Source organism: Scyliorhinus torazame, chromosome 15 (genome assembly GCF_047496885.1).
Source record: "Scyliorhinus torazame isolate Kashiwa2021f chromosome 15, sScyTor2.1, whole genome shotgun sequence".
NCBI lineage: Eukaryota > Metazoa > Chordata > Chondrichthyes > Carcharhiniformes > Scyliorhinidae > Scyliorhinus > Scyliorhinus torazame.
Genome location: NC_092721.1, coordinates 199945514 through 199961058, shown reverse-complemented (window position 1 = coordinate 199961058; position 15545 = coordinate 199945514). Strand labels below are relative to the sequence as shown.

At 41.6% G+C, this 15545-nt stretch overlaps 1 protein-coding gene across 1 annotated transcript in view; it reads left to right on the top strand.

Annotated features, from left to right (window-relative positions):
* The window catches only part of uvrag (UV radiation resistance associated gene), a 403204-nt gene that overhangs the window by 126423 nt on the left and 261236 nt on the right, over window positions 1-15545 (top strand). Inside the window, exon 7 of the mRNA XM_072477416.1 lies at window positions 14376-14481. Within this exon, the coding sequence (XP_072333517.1) occupies window positions 14376-14481 (106 nt within the window). The remainder of the gene's footprint in view (window positions 1-14375; window positions 14482-15545) is intronic.

Below are 15545 nucleotides of genomic sequence, written 5' to 3'. Positions count from 1 at the left end.
TGCTGCTCCGGAATACCTTCCTTTATTTCCTTAGATATCCATGGCTGATTATCTTTATTCCTACAGTCCTTCCTTTTCACTGGTATATACTTTTTCTGAGCACTGTGAAAAATCTCTTTGAAAGTCCTCCACTGTTCCTCAATTGGCCCACCACAAAATCTTTGCTCCCAATCTACCCTATCCAACTCCTCCCTCATCCCATTGTCGTCTCCCTTGTTTAGGCATAAGACACTGGTATTATATTTTACCATCTTACACTCCACTATTTTAAATTCAACCATAGTATGATCGCCCTTCCGAGAGGATCCATAACTATGAGATCATTAATTATTCCTGTCTTGTTACACAGGACCAGATCTAGGATCTCTTGCTCCCTCGTAGGTTCCATTAAATACTGTTTGAGGAAACCTAACGCGGATACATTCTATGAACTCCTCCTCAAGGCTGTCCTGACAGGTCTGTTTTGACCAATCAACATGTAGATTGAAATCCCCCATGATAATTGCCGTACTATTTTTACATGCATCAGTTATCCTTTGTTTATTGCCCGCCCCACTGTGAAGTTGTTTGGTGGCCTATAGACTACGCTTACCAGTGACCTTTTTTTCTTATTATTTCTAATTTCCACACAAATGGATTCAACCATTTTCTCAATATAACCTATATCATCTCTCACTACCCCCCTGATGACATCCTTAAATATCAGGGCTACACTACCCCCCTTACCTTTCTGTCTGTCCTTCCGAATAGTCTGATACCCCATGATATTTAACTCCCAGTTGAGACCATCCTGGAACCATGTCTCTGTAATGGCCACTAAATCATACTCATTTGCGATGATTTGTGCCATCAACTCATTTATCTTGGTTTGAATGCTACGAGTATTCAGGTAAAGTGCGTTTATGCTAGTTTTAATACATTTTTGAATCCTAACGCCTCCATTAATAGCATCTCCTGAGTTCTTCTTCCCTTTATCTTTTTTCATAACCTACGATGTAGTTGAACCCACCCCCTTCCCATGTGCTAACCTGCTGCTTTGCTTCCCATTAACCATTTTACTTCCCGTAGTGTTACACCCCCCCCCCCCCACCCCCCCCCCGACCCGCGAGTTTAATAAGAAGCATTAACTGTTATTAAAGGGAAGTGCATTTCTAATTATGTCAAAATGCGACTTATGTTTATTAGTGCCCAGTCTAAAACTGGAGTTTGGCTCTGAAGAAGTCATTCCATTCGAAACTCTGTTATCTCTCCACAGATGCTACCAGACTTGCTGAGTATTTCCAACACTTTTCGTTTTTATTTCAGATTTCCAACATCTGCAGTATTTGGCTTTTATTGCAGCTAGTTTTTGTTGTGTTGAAAATTAGCTGACTTAATAGCAGGAGCTTGTGCCTTGCAATGTACCACATTTTTCACTTTCTCTTCCCAGTTTTTAAATCGCATCATTGAACGTTTGAATGGGACATGGTCTTTTCTTCAAGTCAAGTCTTTTTTGAGTGTCATTCTCTTTTTGTGCAATTTCGCCAAAGAAATCCCTGTCCACAAAACATTATGCAAGTGACCAACAAAAGGCAACAATGAATTGCTTCAAATCAGATGGATTGGAAAGTGGGAATTCCCCATCTGTAGGGATGAAATAGCATGTAAAATTCTATTCTCATCCAACTGTGGAGTCAACATTCCCAGTTGACTTCTCTCTTGTTCAAATACAAGGGAAATGATACTGGGAAAATGTTCCCTCTCAAGAGAACATAAAGAACTAGAGGGCACAGATTCAAAATAATGGGCAAAAGGTGTAGAAGGATGTGAAGAAAATGATTTTCACCCAGAGGGTTGTTGGAGTCTGTATGAACATACTGAGAGGGTGGTGGAGGCAGGTTCGATTGAAGTAGTCAAAAGGAAATTGGATTGTTATCTAAAAAGAAAATGTGCAAGGTTACGGGAATAAGGCAGGGGAGTGGTACCAGGTTGAATGTTCTTTCAGTGAGTCAATGCAAACTCGATGGGCCGAATGGCATCCTGCACTAAAAATTCTGTGGCCTGGCTCACTGCATCTCATCCCTTGCTGCTAAGTGAGGTGATGTAGCTGCACAGCATTGCTACATCAGTCTGTCAGTTAACAATTCAAAATATTTTAAACTTGATCACATTATTGGCATTATCAATGTAAAAAAGGTTCTGTTGTACTGCTGTTCAATAATACAATTCAGGATATAGAACTGACTCTTGCTCATGGCTCCCCATTATTGAAGAATGATCTGTGAATTGATCTTAAAATTATACTTATAGACCAATGCTCTTATCTACTTGATCTCTATTTGACTTTGATACTTCAGTCTAATATTTGTTATATTGCCAAGAGTAAAATTTGCAACTCTTGGTGGAGACCTTGAATGTTTAACGAGAAATCCAAATACTCAGTAATTAATTAACAGAACTACACCACAAGATTTCATGTTTTTAAACAAAAACAACTTTGTAAATATAAAGAAAATTCAATTGAACAAGTGCGACTAATTTAATGCTATAGTTTATAAAAAGTTATTCTAGAGTCTCAGTTCTACTTTATACACATACCCCCAACCAAACTTTTGCTTGTACAGATGAATTTTTAAGTTTCATTCACGTTGGGGAAAACCCAACCAAAGATATGCCACAGCCCTCCCCAATTCACTTAAAATCTCCTCGGTGGTCCAATTATTATCTGAGGAAGACGTTTATCAGTGATCCTCCCATTAGCTTTTTGGTTAAGCAACCCTTTAATTTAAAAAAAAAAATCTTGACTGCGGATGTCTCAGTTCTTTGTTCTGGTTACCGGCAGATACCCAACCCTCAGCCTTGCTGACTCTTCAGAGATGCAGTTACACAAGAACTAATCTGCAACTGCCTTCTGTGAGGAAGTGTGCAGCTAAATTAAACAAATTCTAACCCTCAACAGCCCAACTCCACGACAACATGGCATGCATGCTTCAGAAATGCGATCTAATTATTTTTGCCTTTGACATAATTATTTGATTCTGCAACCCATATGATTAATTTCTATATCAATGGAGTTTTATGATCCTCTTTTCCAGAATTGCCAGCTTTAGCTTCTTTTCTGGCGATGACCATAGGCACCCTAGCTCTACCAAGCGGGTCATCCATTGTTCAGTGCTTACACTTCCAATTCTGACCTTGAAGATAAACATAGGTTAGCTTTTAACTGTAGCACAAGGTTTGTTTGAACTGCATTCACTTGAAAAGCATTCAAGTTTCTTAACCAAGTACTTCCACTGCATTTAATTCTTTAAAAGTTATATTGTAAAACATGAGTTTGAACTAAATATTTAGCAACACTTGTAAGTCTCTTATCTTGCTTCCCTCCCCCCAAATTAGCTTTAAGTGTGCACTAGTTTCTTTCCTGAATGACGAATGTCTCATTTATCTTGTCTTCCATTTTGCATAACACACGTTTAATTTATTCCATGCTAGAAGATTTGAGGGTATAATCTAGGTTGACGTTTTGTTGCAGTGCTGAGAGAGTGCTGCAGTATCAAAGATAATCATGTCTTTTAGATGTGTCATTAAACCAAAGGTCTACCATTTCCCTTTGGACATTAATTTCCCAAGCCAAATTTAAACAAGAGCTGTCAAGTTTTCCAGATAATCAGCCAACATTTTATCCCTCGAGCGTCCTTACGAAATAAAATTAAGTAGTCGTTCACTTCATTGCTGTCTGTGGGATTTTGTTCTGTGCATGTTGGCTATTGTATGCCTACATTATGAGAGAGACTCCATGCCAAATCTTGAACTTTGATACATTAAAGTTCTGAAGGGGACTATAGAAATGCATGTCTGTCCTCTGTCTGTCCTTTCCTGCCCTACCCTCCTTTCCACCTTCCCCCCCACCCCCCCACCCCCTCCACCACCGCCCTTGCCTTTCTTCCTTCCACTTCCTTTCCTTTACCACAGTTTCCATTAATTCTTCCACTAATATAAGTCACTTTCATGTTACAGCAATCCTGAAGACTTTTGAGGTGTTTGTCCATAGCCAAGAAAAGTTGAGTTGACAAATAGTTACAACAGTTGCCTCCTTTATTGGGGACCAATTTAGCTCAGTTGGCTGGATAGCTGGTTTGTGATGCAGAGCGAGGTCAACACTGCAGATTCAATTCATGAAGACCCCGCCTTCTCAACCTTGCTCCAAGCTTGAGGTGTGGTGATCCTCAGGTTAAATCAGCACCAGCCAACTCTCCCCCCTCAAAGGTGGCCCATGGTCATCTGGGGCTATGGTGACTTATTTTTTTACTTCCCTGCTATCTAAATTCATGCGGATTATTTTGAATCGTTAACTCCTCCCTATAGCAGCATTAATAAACCATCTGGAGGTAAGCTTTTCAATTGAGGAAAGTGGTTGCAAAGCCAAAACTCAAGTTGCAGGACACCACCAATATTGGAAGAGAAGCCAAAGGATTTCAAGTAAAAGCAATTACAATAAAATCTTTATTCTCCAGATGCTTTGGGAATGAGTGGTGCCAGTTAATCAAAAATGTTAGTGAACAGAGAATTGTATTATTCTGGCCGTTACAAGGTGCTGTTCTGTTTTTGAGGGGTTGAAGGGGACGAGAAGCAGCTGGACACTCGGCCACAGCATAGCAGGGCATCACAATAAAACCACCAGAACTGAAGTCTCACTGCAAATGGTATCACGACTCTCAGTCTACCTTTAAAAAAAATCGAGCTGTCCGTTTCACTGTCTGTTGCTCCGTGCAATATATCTTTATTCAGGTACAATAAGCAAAATTGATCCAATAATTCAACAATTTCAGTGTAAAGTAAAATGTGAGAACTTCTGTGCTTTCAGTGTAAAGCCGTAAAATAGACTGTTATTTGATTTTTCTTATTTAATGAAAGCATTATCTGAACACTGAAAGCGACTGCCTTTTTGAAGGAAAAGAATGGCAATGTCAGAAATTCCAATTACTAGGGAATTTTGGTTGGTACAGTGCTGGATAGCAACGTTTACTGTAGTAATATCAAGCTTTAGCTTTTAAAGCTTGTGGATCGTAGGTGTAGGAAGGCTGAGAGAGATAAGAAGTCCAGAGGGGCTATTCCAGAAACTCAGCACCACGTTATGTACAGTCATTTAATTCTGTTCCTATCCTTTTGGATGAGGAATTACATCAAGCAGTTTATTTTCGCTGATTTTCATCAATGTGAAATTGTGACAGCAGCATGTTCTGTGTCTAAAGAACCACTGAGGTATTGGCACAGATCTTCCGACTTCAGATCATCGGGGACTGAATGTTACCCCGAGATGTCGGACGTCCCAGCGCATTGACTCTGTGGTGTTATGGTTCGGTTGGGGTTTGTCTAAAGTAGAAAAAGTTTGAAATCCCAGTTACTAGGAGAATAAATCTGCAAAATTCCACAATGTTAACAAATAAACTTTATATACAATCTACAGAAGTAATGGGTAAATATGAATTAGCAGGCAAACTATAGCCAAACACACCACACGGCTCATTAAATGGCAGATGGAATCAATACAGATCTCAGCAACCCACCCAAATGTTAGCGACCACTGAGAATCACAATATCTTGTTAAAAATCTGTCTCCCTCGAAGATATTCAGCTCCTTTTTTGAAGATTTTGCCTTTGAATTTTCTCGAAAGCCACTCCCACTTTGTCTCAACAACTGTCCACCTCCTGACGGTTCTTTCTGAGACTGCATTCAATGGGATTCATAAAGCTGCACACCTGCCTTTAGTTATCAGACAATTTCAACTCTTCAACAAACTGCTTACTTCACTAAGCTGGCATTGCCCCATGGTTTATCTGACCTCCCAATCTCCTGGCTGCACTGGCTATAAATCGCATCCAGGTCTACTTCCGAGCTGCAACTATCTTCAACAGGCACCGTTTGAGCCTCCCAAGACTTCTCCTGAGCCCTGTCTGCAAACCACAAGGTCAAACTGCAATCAACTCCCAGCAAACATGCAGATGAATTGAAACCAGAGAACCTTCTTCAGCTCCACCAATCTTTTTTTAAAAATATAAATTTAGAGTTTACAATTTTTTTCTTTTCCAATTAAGGGGCAATTTAGCCAATTCATCGACCCTGCACATCTTTGGGTTGTGGGGGTGATACCCACACAGACACTGCAAGAATGTCCACACAGTTGAAAAATGAAATGAAATGAAAATCGCTTATTGTCACAAGTAGGCTTCAAATGAAGTTGCTGTGAAAAGCCCCTCGTCGCCACATTCCGGCGCCTGTTCGGGGAGGCTGGTACGGGAATTGAACCGTGCTGCTGGCCTGCCTTGGTCTGCTTTCAAAGCCAGCGATTTAGCCCTGTGCTAAATCAGCCCCGTGTTGTTACACGGGTCCAGGATCAAACTCGGTCCTTGGCGCCATGAGACAGCAGTGCTAACCACTACGTTACCGTGCTGCCCTGGCTCCACCAATCTCTTAACAAAATAGCCGTTTAGTTCTGACTCAAAACAAAGCATTCCTCTGGACTGCACTTCTCAAGCAATGCAAACATCATGTCTCCAATTCTCCAAGTAAGTCCACCTGCTCTTTTATGGCTACAGTACAGCTACAACACTGGCATCTATCTGGCAATGTGGAACATTGGCCAGATGTGTCCTGCACGCAAGAAACAGGACAAATCCAACCCCCAATTGCCGTCCTATCTCCGTCCTATCCACCTACTCTCTGTCAGCAAAGTGTTGGAAGGAATTATCAACAATGCTATCAAGCAGCACTCACTCAGTAATAACCTGCTCACGGACGCTCAGTTTGGGTTCCGCCATGGTCACTCAGCGCCTGACCTCATTACAGCCTTGGTTCAAACATGGACAAAAGAGCTGAATGCCAGAGTTGAGGTGCGAGTCACTGCCTTTGACATTAAGGCAGCATTTGACTTGAGTATGGCATCTAGGAGTCCTAGCTAAACTGGAGTCAATGGGAATCGGGGAAAGCTCTGCTGGTTGGAGTCATACCCGGCACAAAGGAAGATGGTTGTGGTGGTTGGAGGTCAATCATCTCAGCTCCAAGACATCACTGCAGGAGTTCCTCCAGTTAGTGTCCAAGGCCCAACCATCTTCAGCTGCTTCATCAATGTCCTCCCTTCCATCATAAGATCAGAAGTGGGAATGTTTGTGGATGATTGCACAATGTTCAGCACCATTCACAACACAAGTTAATAAAACAGCCCTTGTCCAAATGCAGCAAGACCTGGACAATATCCAGGCTTCGGCTGACAAGTGGCAAGTTACATTTGCACCACACAAGTGCCAGACAATGACCACCTCCTACAAGAGGATCTAACCATCATCCCATGACATTCAATTACATTACCATCGATGAATCCCCCATAATCAACATCCTGAGGATTACCATTGATCAGGAACTGAACAGGACCAGTCATATTAATACTGTGCTACCAGGGCAGGTTGAAAGCTAGGAACCCTATGGTGAGTAACTAACCTGCTGCCTGTCCACCATCTACAAGGCACAAGTCAGAAGTTTAATGGAATACTGTTCACTTGCCATGATGAATGTAGATCCAATAACACTCAAGAAGCTCAACACCATTCAGGACAAAGCAGCCTGCTTGATTGTTGGGGCAATCCAAACCCCAATTGCCGTCCTATCTCCCTCCACCACCGATTAACAGTGGCAGCCATGTGTACCATTTACAAGATGCGCTGCAGTAACACACCAAGGTTGCTTAGACAGCACATTCCAATCCCACTACCACTACCATCTGGAAGCACAGCTGATACCTGGGAACCCCACCACCTGGAGGTTCCCCTTCAAGTCACTCGCCACCCTGACTTGGAAATATATTGTCCTTCCTTCGCTGTCGCTGGGGCAAAATCCTGGAACTCCCTCCCTATGAGCACAGTGGTGTACCTGCACCTCTAGGATTGCAGCGGTTCAAGAAGGCAACTCCACCAGCACCTGAAGGGCAACCAGGGATGGGCAATAAATGCTGGCCTAACCAATTATGCCCACAACTCTTAAATTAATTTAAAAAAAATCTTGTTCTGATTTTTTTTGTTACCTTACCTTCACAACAGCAATCATCCCACAACTAAATATTACCTCGAATATTAATGTGAACCATGAACTAAATATTCATCACAGTGGGAATTTCCTGGAAGTTTACCCTACTTCACAGGGCACTCCAGTCTCGAACTCTGAGCTGCAGTCAGAGACATTTGATGGTTCCAGCCTAGTTTGACAGTTACCCAGGTTATGTTAGACCAAATAAAAAGCTGCATAGCTCCTGGTAACTATACAACTGAAGCTCTGGACCCTACTTTCCCATCCTGCCCTTAACCCTCACCAGCCCTGCCACCATTCACTAACACACAGACACTGGAGTACATTTAAACTCTTACTTACTGGAATATGGCAGCTAAAGGGGCCTGCCTTCTGTGCAGATTCCCTCTGCTGCTCCATCTGAAGTACCTGGCTGAGTGAGTTTTGCTGGATTGGAAGATTGATGGGTAGTTTAGATGGGTTTTTGTCTCATCAGAAGATTTGTGCATCATCCAACAAAGATTTCTTGCTTTGTTGCAAGGTAGCCATTTCCTTTAACTCTACCTGTCGATCTTCAGCTTATTTTCTCTTGTCCTCATCCTTTCACCATCTCTTCCCTTTTCCCATCCATGTTGGTCATATGAGTGGAACCCATCAGAACCATTTGGCAGTCCGAAGCAAGTTGACGAACTAGCCCTGAGTAACAGGTTCTCACATACCAAGAAAGGAAACTACGTAAGAATGCTGCCAACAATTGAGAAGAATTAAGCAAACTCTATATCATACATTTTCTGACCACCGATTCCCATTCTTCTGAGGCTAGCACAGTTAATACCCATTCATGAAGGGGCAGCCAATAAGCAATTCCCTTGTGCCTTTGAAAACTTGTTTTTGTCCTGTGGCTCCCAGTATACCCAGAGCTGTCAAAATGAGAGAAACATTGGGAGTGAGATTTATGATCAAAATGAATGAAATTGATTGTAAATCCACTTTAACATCGGGAATGTTTACTTTTCTGAGTGAGATGCATTGAAGTATGTTACATTGTTGAACTAAAATGAAGTTGACTTGACAAGTTAGAAAGAACGATGAGATCGGAGTCCATAACTATCGTGTCAAATTAAAAAAATATTGGCATGGAGGCCCAATGTGGAAATTGGTCCCTGTTTCCTTTGGCCTGAGAGCCTACAGGCACATTTCCTTTGCTGCTTCTGGAGAATTGAGTCTGCACAGTCACCAAAATTAAAGCAAAGGCTGAACGAACGCATGTTCATCGCAACAGTAGTCGGTCATTCAGCCCCTTGAGCTTGATCCATGCCATTCAACTAAATCGTGGCTGATCTGTCATTCAACCCCATTTAGCTGCGATTGACCGTATCTTTTAGTACCCCTATTAAAGTGTATATCTCCTTTGAAAACTTTAATCGAACCTCACATCCACAGTCTTTTGGGGATTTCCACAACCCTTTGCTGACCCCTTGTTCTGGATTCCCCCACCAGAGGAAATAGTTCCTCTATCTATGCGAGTAAGTTTCTTAAATGCCTCAATTAAATCACCTCTCAACAGTATAAAATTAAAGTTTAAAGAGCGGCACGGTAGCACAGCGGTTAGCAATATTGCTTCACAGCGCCAGGGTCCCAGGTTCGATTCCCTCTTGGGTCACTGTCTGTGCTGAGTCTGCACGTTCTCCTTGAGTCTGCGAGGGTTTCCTCCGGGTGCTCCGGTTTCCTCCCACAGTCCAAAGACATGCTGTTGGGTAATTTGGACATTCTGAATTCACCCTCTGTACCCGAATAGGTGCCAGAATGTGGCGACTAGGGGCTTTTCACAGTAACTTCATTGCAGTGTTAAAGTAAGCCTACTTCTGACAATAAAGATGATTACTATAAAGGAAGAGATCCCAAGTTTATGCACCCTGATCATGAAGTCCTGGTGCATTTATGTATCTTCCTCCCAAGACCAATATCTTTTCTAAGGTTTGGTGTGTAACATCTTTTTTGATTACTTTTTCTAGCTGTTCAATAGCTTTTGATGAATTGTTTACATTGATTTCTAAATCCCTTTACTCTGCCACAATTCCTGGTCTCTCAACCTTTGGAAATATTTTGGTTTGTCCATCATGTACTTCTCTAGATAGAACCCTTTATGCCATAGTTCTCCCTACTCTGTTATCTGTTTGTACTATTGCAACTTCCTGTTCCCTTCCATGCAACTTATTGTGCATCCAAACTTAATGTCCTATGCAAACTTTGTATAACCCTTCATTGCTTTGTACAAATCAAAGTACGCTGAAAAGCTTGGGTCCGACTAAGGAATTTTGCAGAAGATCACTTCTCACATCCCTCCAATCAGTTCAGAATACATCTTTTACTTCCCACCCTGTCTCCCAACTAATTCTGGTCCATAGCATGAGATTGCTTCCAATTCCCAGGTGCAGATTGCCTGTTTTGTCATCCCTTTGGATGCAATCAGCCTGCAGGAACCTGGGTGAGAGATTTCAAATGGGAGAATGGAGCTCAAGGTGCTTTAATAAAACACCTTTTGAATTATATCCTGGTTTGATGACAAAGGTAACCAATCAGACATTTGGTTTAATTCAGCAGTTTAATTGAGATGTTATACTTGGCACTGTAGGTAGTTTACTGTGTAAATATTGCCCAGTTTGATGCATGCAATTGGCTTTTCTCAATCAGGCAGTGAGGTGGTCTGAGGCCAAGGGAATTTGGGTAGATGGCTGGTGAAGAGGACGTCAGTGATTGGAATATCTGCCAGGGTTTTAGTCCTGATTGTGCGCACAATTCTTTTGGATGAGTCACAATGCTGGGTGAGGATTTGAGAAAAAATAAGTGAGACTCACTATTCATTTAGAACTGGAAATTTTAGATCAGGTGTAGCACCAAAATAGATCCGAGGTATTACCAAATTTTCCAGATTTTATCCAGCAGCATGGCAGCACAGTGGTTAGCACTATGGCTTCACAGTGCCTGGGTCCCAGGTTCAATTCCCGGCTTGGGTCACTGTCTGCGTGGAGTCTGCACGTTCTCCCCGTGCCTGCGTGGGTTTCCTCCGGGTGCTCCGGTTTCCTCCCACAAGTCCCGAAAGACGTGCTTGTTAGGTGAATTGGACATTCTGAATACTCCCTCTGTGTACCCGAACAGGCGCCGGAATGTGGCGACAAGCGGATTTTCACAGTAACTTCATTGCTGTGTTAATGTAAGCCTACTTGTGACAATAAAGATTATTATATTACATTATACACATCTAAACTGTTCTTTAGTCATTGGACGTTGGAGATACATATTTTTCAATAATGGCTGTTTTATTTGGCCTCTCAGTGGGTTTGGCTGGCTCCTAATGCTAGATTTTAAACCTGCCATTGTACAGAAAGACCTAAAATCATATAGTACAGCACAGGTCATTGGTCTATCATACCTGCGGCCTACTTTGAAAATGCTAATTAGTTAGTCTCACTCCCCTGTTCGTTCCCCGTAGAATTGCAGTTTATACCTGAAAAGAAAAATATCCAATTCCATTCTGGTGGTTGGTATTTATTCTGCTTCCACCACCATTACAGTCAATGCATTTAAGATCGTAACTGATCTCCCACCTAATTGGCTTTCTGCCTATGCAATAGATGTGATTTTTAGGTGTGACTTTCAATTAACTGAGCCTGCATGCTAGACCGTGATAACACACTACCCCAAAATGTAATAGATTATTGTACCACCTATAAAGGAAATGTACAATGTTCAATTTCACAACTAAATTCCCCCCTTTGCCCCTCCTCAAATAAACATTGCAAGCGGATCAACCCGTGTGATCAATTTCTTCTCTCGGCTACTGTCACCAATTTTAGCACTCTTACCCACCCTTACTAAAGCCCTGACTGAGATAACTAATTCAGCACACAGCAGGAATCAAACCTGGTACCTCCTGAACTGTACGGTTGAAAACTATAATATCTGGTGCATTCACCAGTGTCAGTATGTGTATATCGGTACCCGTCTCCAGAAGTAATAAAATGTGGCTTGGGTGGGGGCAGCTTTCTGACAGGCTTGCACTAAGCAAATAGAATCAAGCCATAAATTGTTCTTGCTGTAACAGAGCTATGCAAGATTAATCTGTGGGGGCTTGGAATGGCTTTTCTGAACCAAAATAAATAGTCAGGTTTTCACTTACTGCATCCAAAGATTACTCGAGTTGAAATGTGCTATACATGTACCGTGGTTTCAGAGTTGTGTTTTTGTTTGAAGTTCTTGTTCAGAATTATCGCTCAATCCATCCAGTCAGCAGTGCCTTTTGTGGCAGTGTCTGAAATTATTCCTGTCATTTTACACTTTTTCTTCATTTCAGTCCATCTATGACGTTGATGCAAGTTGAATGCCGATGCACTGGTGTTATCTAGGCAGGCTGTTCCACTGTGGGCTCGGGGTGGGACTCATACCCACAACCCAATCAGATTATCATTCACTACCATTTAGATAAGTCTGTTAGTGGAGATTGTGCAGTTATAGTGGGCTGAATGATGACCTCCTGTGCTGTATCATACTATGATTTTATTAGCATGATACATACTGACTTTTGAGTGGTATGTTTTCCCAAGATCCCCTATCATTCCAAGTAAGAATATTATTTAATAACTAAACAGATTTGCCTATTGTTGCAGCAGAGATGAAGATTTCCACGCCTAACCAGTTTTATCCCAAATGTACTTCAGTTATCTCAACTGATAATTTCCTCGGCCCAGCCATCTGCTGCTTCATCAATGACCTTCCTTCCATCATAAAGTCAGAAGTGCGTATGTTCACTGATAATTGTACAACATTCAGCGCCATTTGTGACTCAGATACTAAATCAGTTCACATCCAAATGCAGTAAGATCAGGACAAAAATCGTACTTGAACTGTGGCAAGTAACATTTTACCACACAAGTGCGAGGCCTCTCCATCTCCAACAAGGGAGAATTTAACCATCGCCACTTGCTATTTAATGGTATTACCATCGCTGATTCCCTCACTATCAACATCTATTGACCAGAAACTGAATTGAACATAAAAAGGTGTCAGGTCAGGGAATCCTGTGGCACGTAACTCACCTCATGACTCCATGAAGCCTGTTGACCATCTACTAAGCACAAATCAGGAGTGTGATGGCTTACACTCCACTTGCCTGCATGAGTGCAGCTCCAATAACACTGATGAAGCTCAAAACCATCCAGGATAAAGCAGTCCACTTGATTGGCACCCATTCACAAACAATCACTCCTTCTATCATTGATGCACTGTAGCAGCAGTGTGTGCCATCTACAAGATGCACTACAGAAACTTGCCACAGCACTTTCCACACCCATGGCCATCTAGAAGGGCAACAGACAGTTGGGTACGCAACCTCTTGGAAGTTCCCCTCCAAGCCACTCACCAATCTTACTTGGAAATAAATCACTGCTCGTTCACTGACGCTGGGTCAAAATTGTGGAAGTCCCTCCCTAACATTGGCGTAATTGTACTTATGCCAGATGGACGGCAGCGGTTCAAGATGACAGCTCACCACCGCGTCCAGGGCAATTGGGGATGGGCATAAATGCTGGCTTAGCAAGCGACGCCCAAATCCCATGCATGAATTTAAAGAAAAATTAATCTAAATGTGTGACATTGGCTGTAGCAATCATTTTGGTCATTTGAAAAACGTTTTGTGGCAAACAGGGCAGATGTTCCAAAATGTATAATCTTTGTATGAATTGTAGGTGTTGTAAAGTTTTGTGAGTTGTATTCTATTACTCGACTGGTTAGAAAGAAATTGTGTCCCAATGTAACAAAAGAGAAATGTTCCAAACTGCAATTAAGTTCTCCATTCTACCTATGAAAATGAATTTTAGCTTATACATGCACCGGTTGATGTGACTTATGGAGCTACCTAGTGTCTCATGCTAATGATGCTAACAAGATTTTAATCCATATTAATCTAGGGATAAATTCTTAAGTAGTGTTGCTTTGTCCTCTATCAAGTTTATGCTTCGCAGAATGTTATAATACTGAGCAGGAGGCGTGGGGAGGCAGTTGCGTAGTGGTATTGTCACTGAACTAGTAATCCAGAGACCGAGGGTAACGCTTTGTGGTCCTGGGTCCGAATCACACCATGGCAGGTGGTGAAATCTGATTTTTTTAAATCTGGAATTAAAAGTCTAATGATGACCATGAAACCATTGCCGATTATTATAAAAACCCATCTGGTTCATTTATGTCCTTTAAAAAGGCAGGTTTTCCCATTGTTCTGATGAACAGGTACTATGAATAGATGACGTAAATTTCTGATTTTATATTTTTCATTCTTGTGTTACAGGCTGCATACTGCTCAACGTGCAATAAAACAGACTCAGGTAACCGTTCAGAAAGTAGGCAAGGAAATAGAGGAGAAATTGAGACTAACTGCATCTACTACAAAAATGGTAAGACTGGTATCATGTATGTCTTAAATATCCATTTTTGTACTTGAACTGTGAACATTTTTGATATGTGAGCAGAAAACCCATCCAGGTATTAGACCTGAATTTCCACTGCGTGGCAAACGCGATTTGCCACTCTGCTTCTAACTTCCGACCTCGAAATACACATTATTCTTTCTCAACCGATCTTCTGATTCAGGCCAACCAAGAACTGTGTAGGGCAGCATGCTCCTGAAGCCTTCAGTCAATTTCTCCACTTTACAGAATTAGTTGCCATTTAATTTGATCTATGTGGCAAATGAATTCCAGCAGTTTGTACGGGAGGTTTTTTAGACCAGTACATCAAGGAACCAATGAGCAGCATTCTATCCTAGATTTAATGTTCTGTAATGAGCAAGGGGTTAATTAATAAACTTGTTGTGAAGTAGGCTGATCCAAAACTAGGGTCCTGAATCTGAACAAAAGAAACTACGAGGTGTGAATTGAATAAGAGGGGAGGAGATCCAATTGAAATGTATAAAATTCTGATGGGGCTCAACAGACTGAATGTTGTTTCCTCTGACTTGGGTGTCGAGAACAAAGGGGTTGCTAACTCAGGATATGGGGTAGGCCTTTTAGGACTGAGATGAGAGATTTCTTCACTCGGTGGTGAACCTGTGGAATTCTCTACCACAGAAGGCTGTGGAGGCCAAGTCACTGATTATATTTAAGAAGGAAATATATTTCTAGAATCTAAAGGCGCAAAGGGGTATGGGGAGAGCGCAGGAGGATAACATTGAGATAGAGTATCAGTCATGATCTGATTAAATGGCACAGCAGGCTTGAAAGGCTGAATGCCCTACTCCATTTTTTATGTTTCCATGATAGATTAGGGAACTTCATTAAAAAGCATGATGGTGGATAGGCAATAGATAATATTTAAGGAACAAATGTATGCATTGAGGCAGTTTATAGATTCATTTTGGCACAAAAAAATCAGGAAAGGCGGCCCAACCAGGGCTAACAAAATAAATTAGTATAATATTAGATCCAAAGAGGAATTGTATAAAATTGCTAGAAAAAGTAGC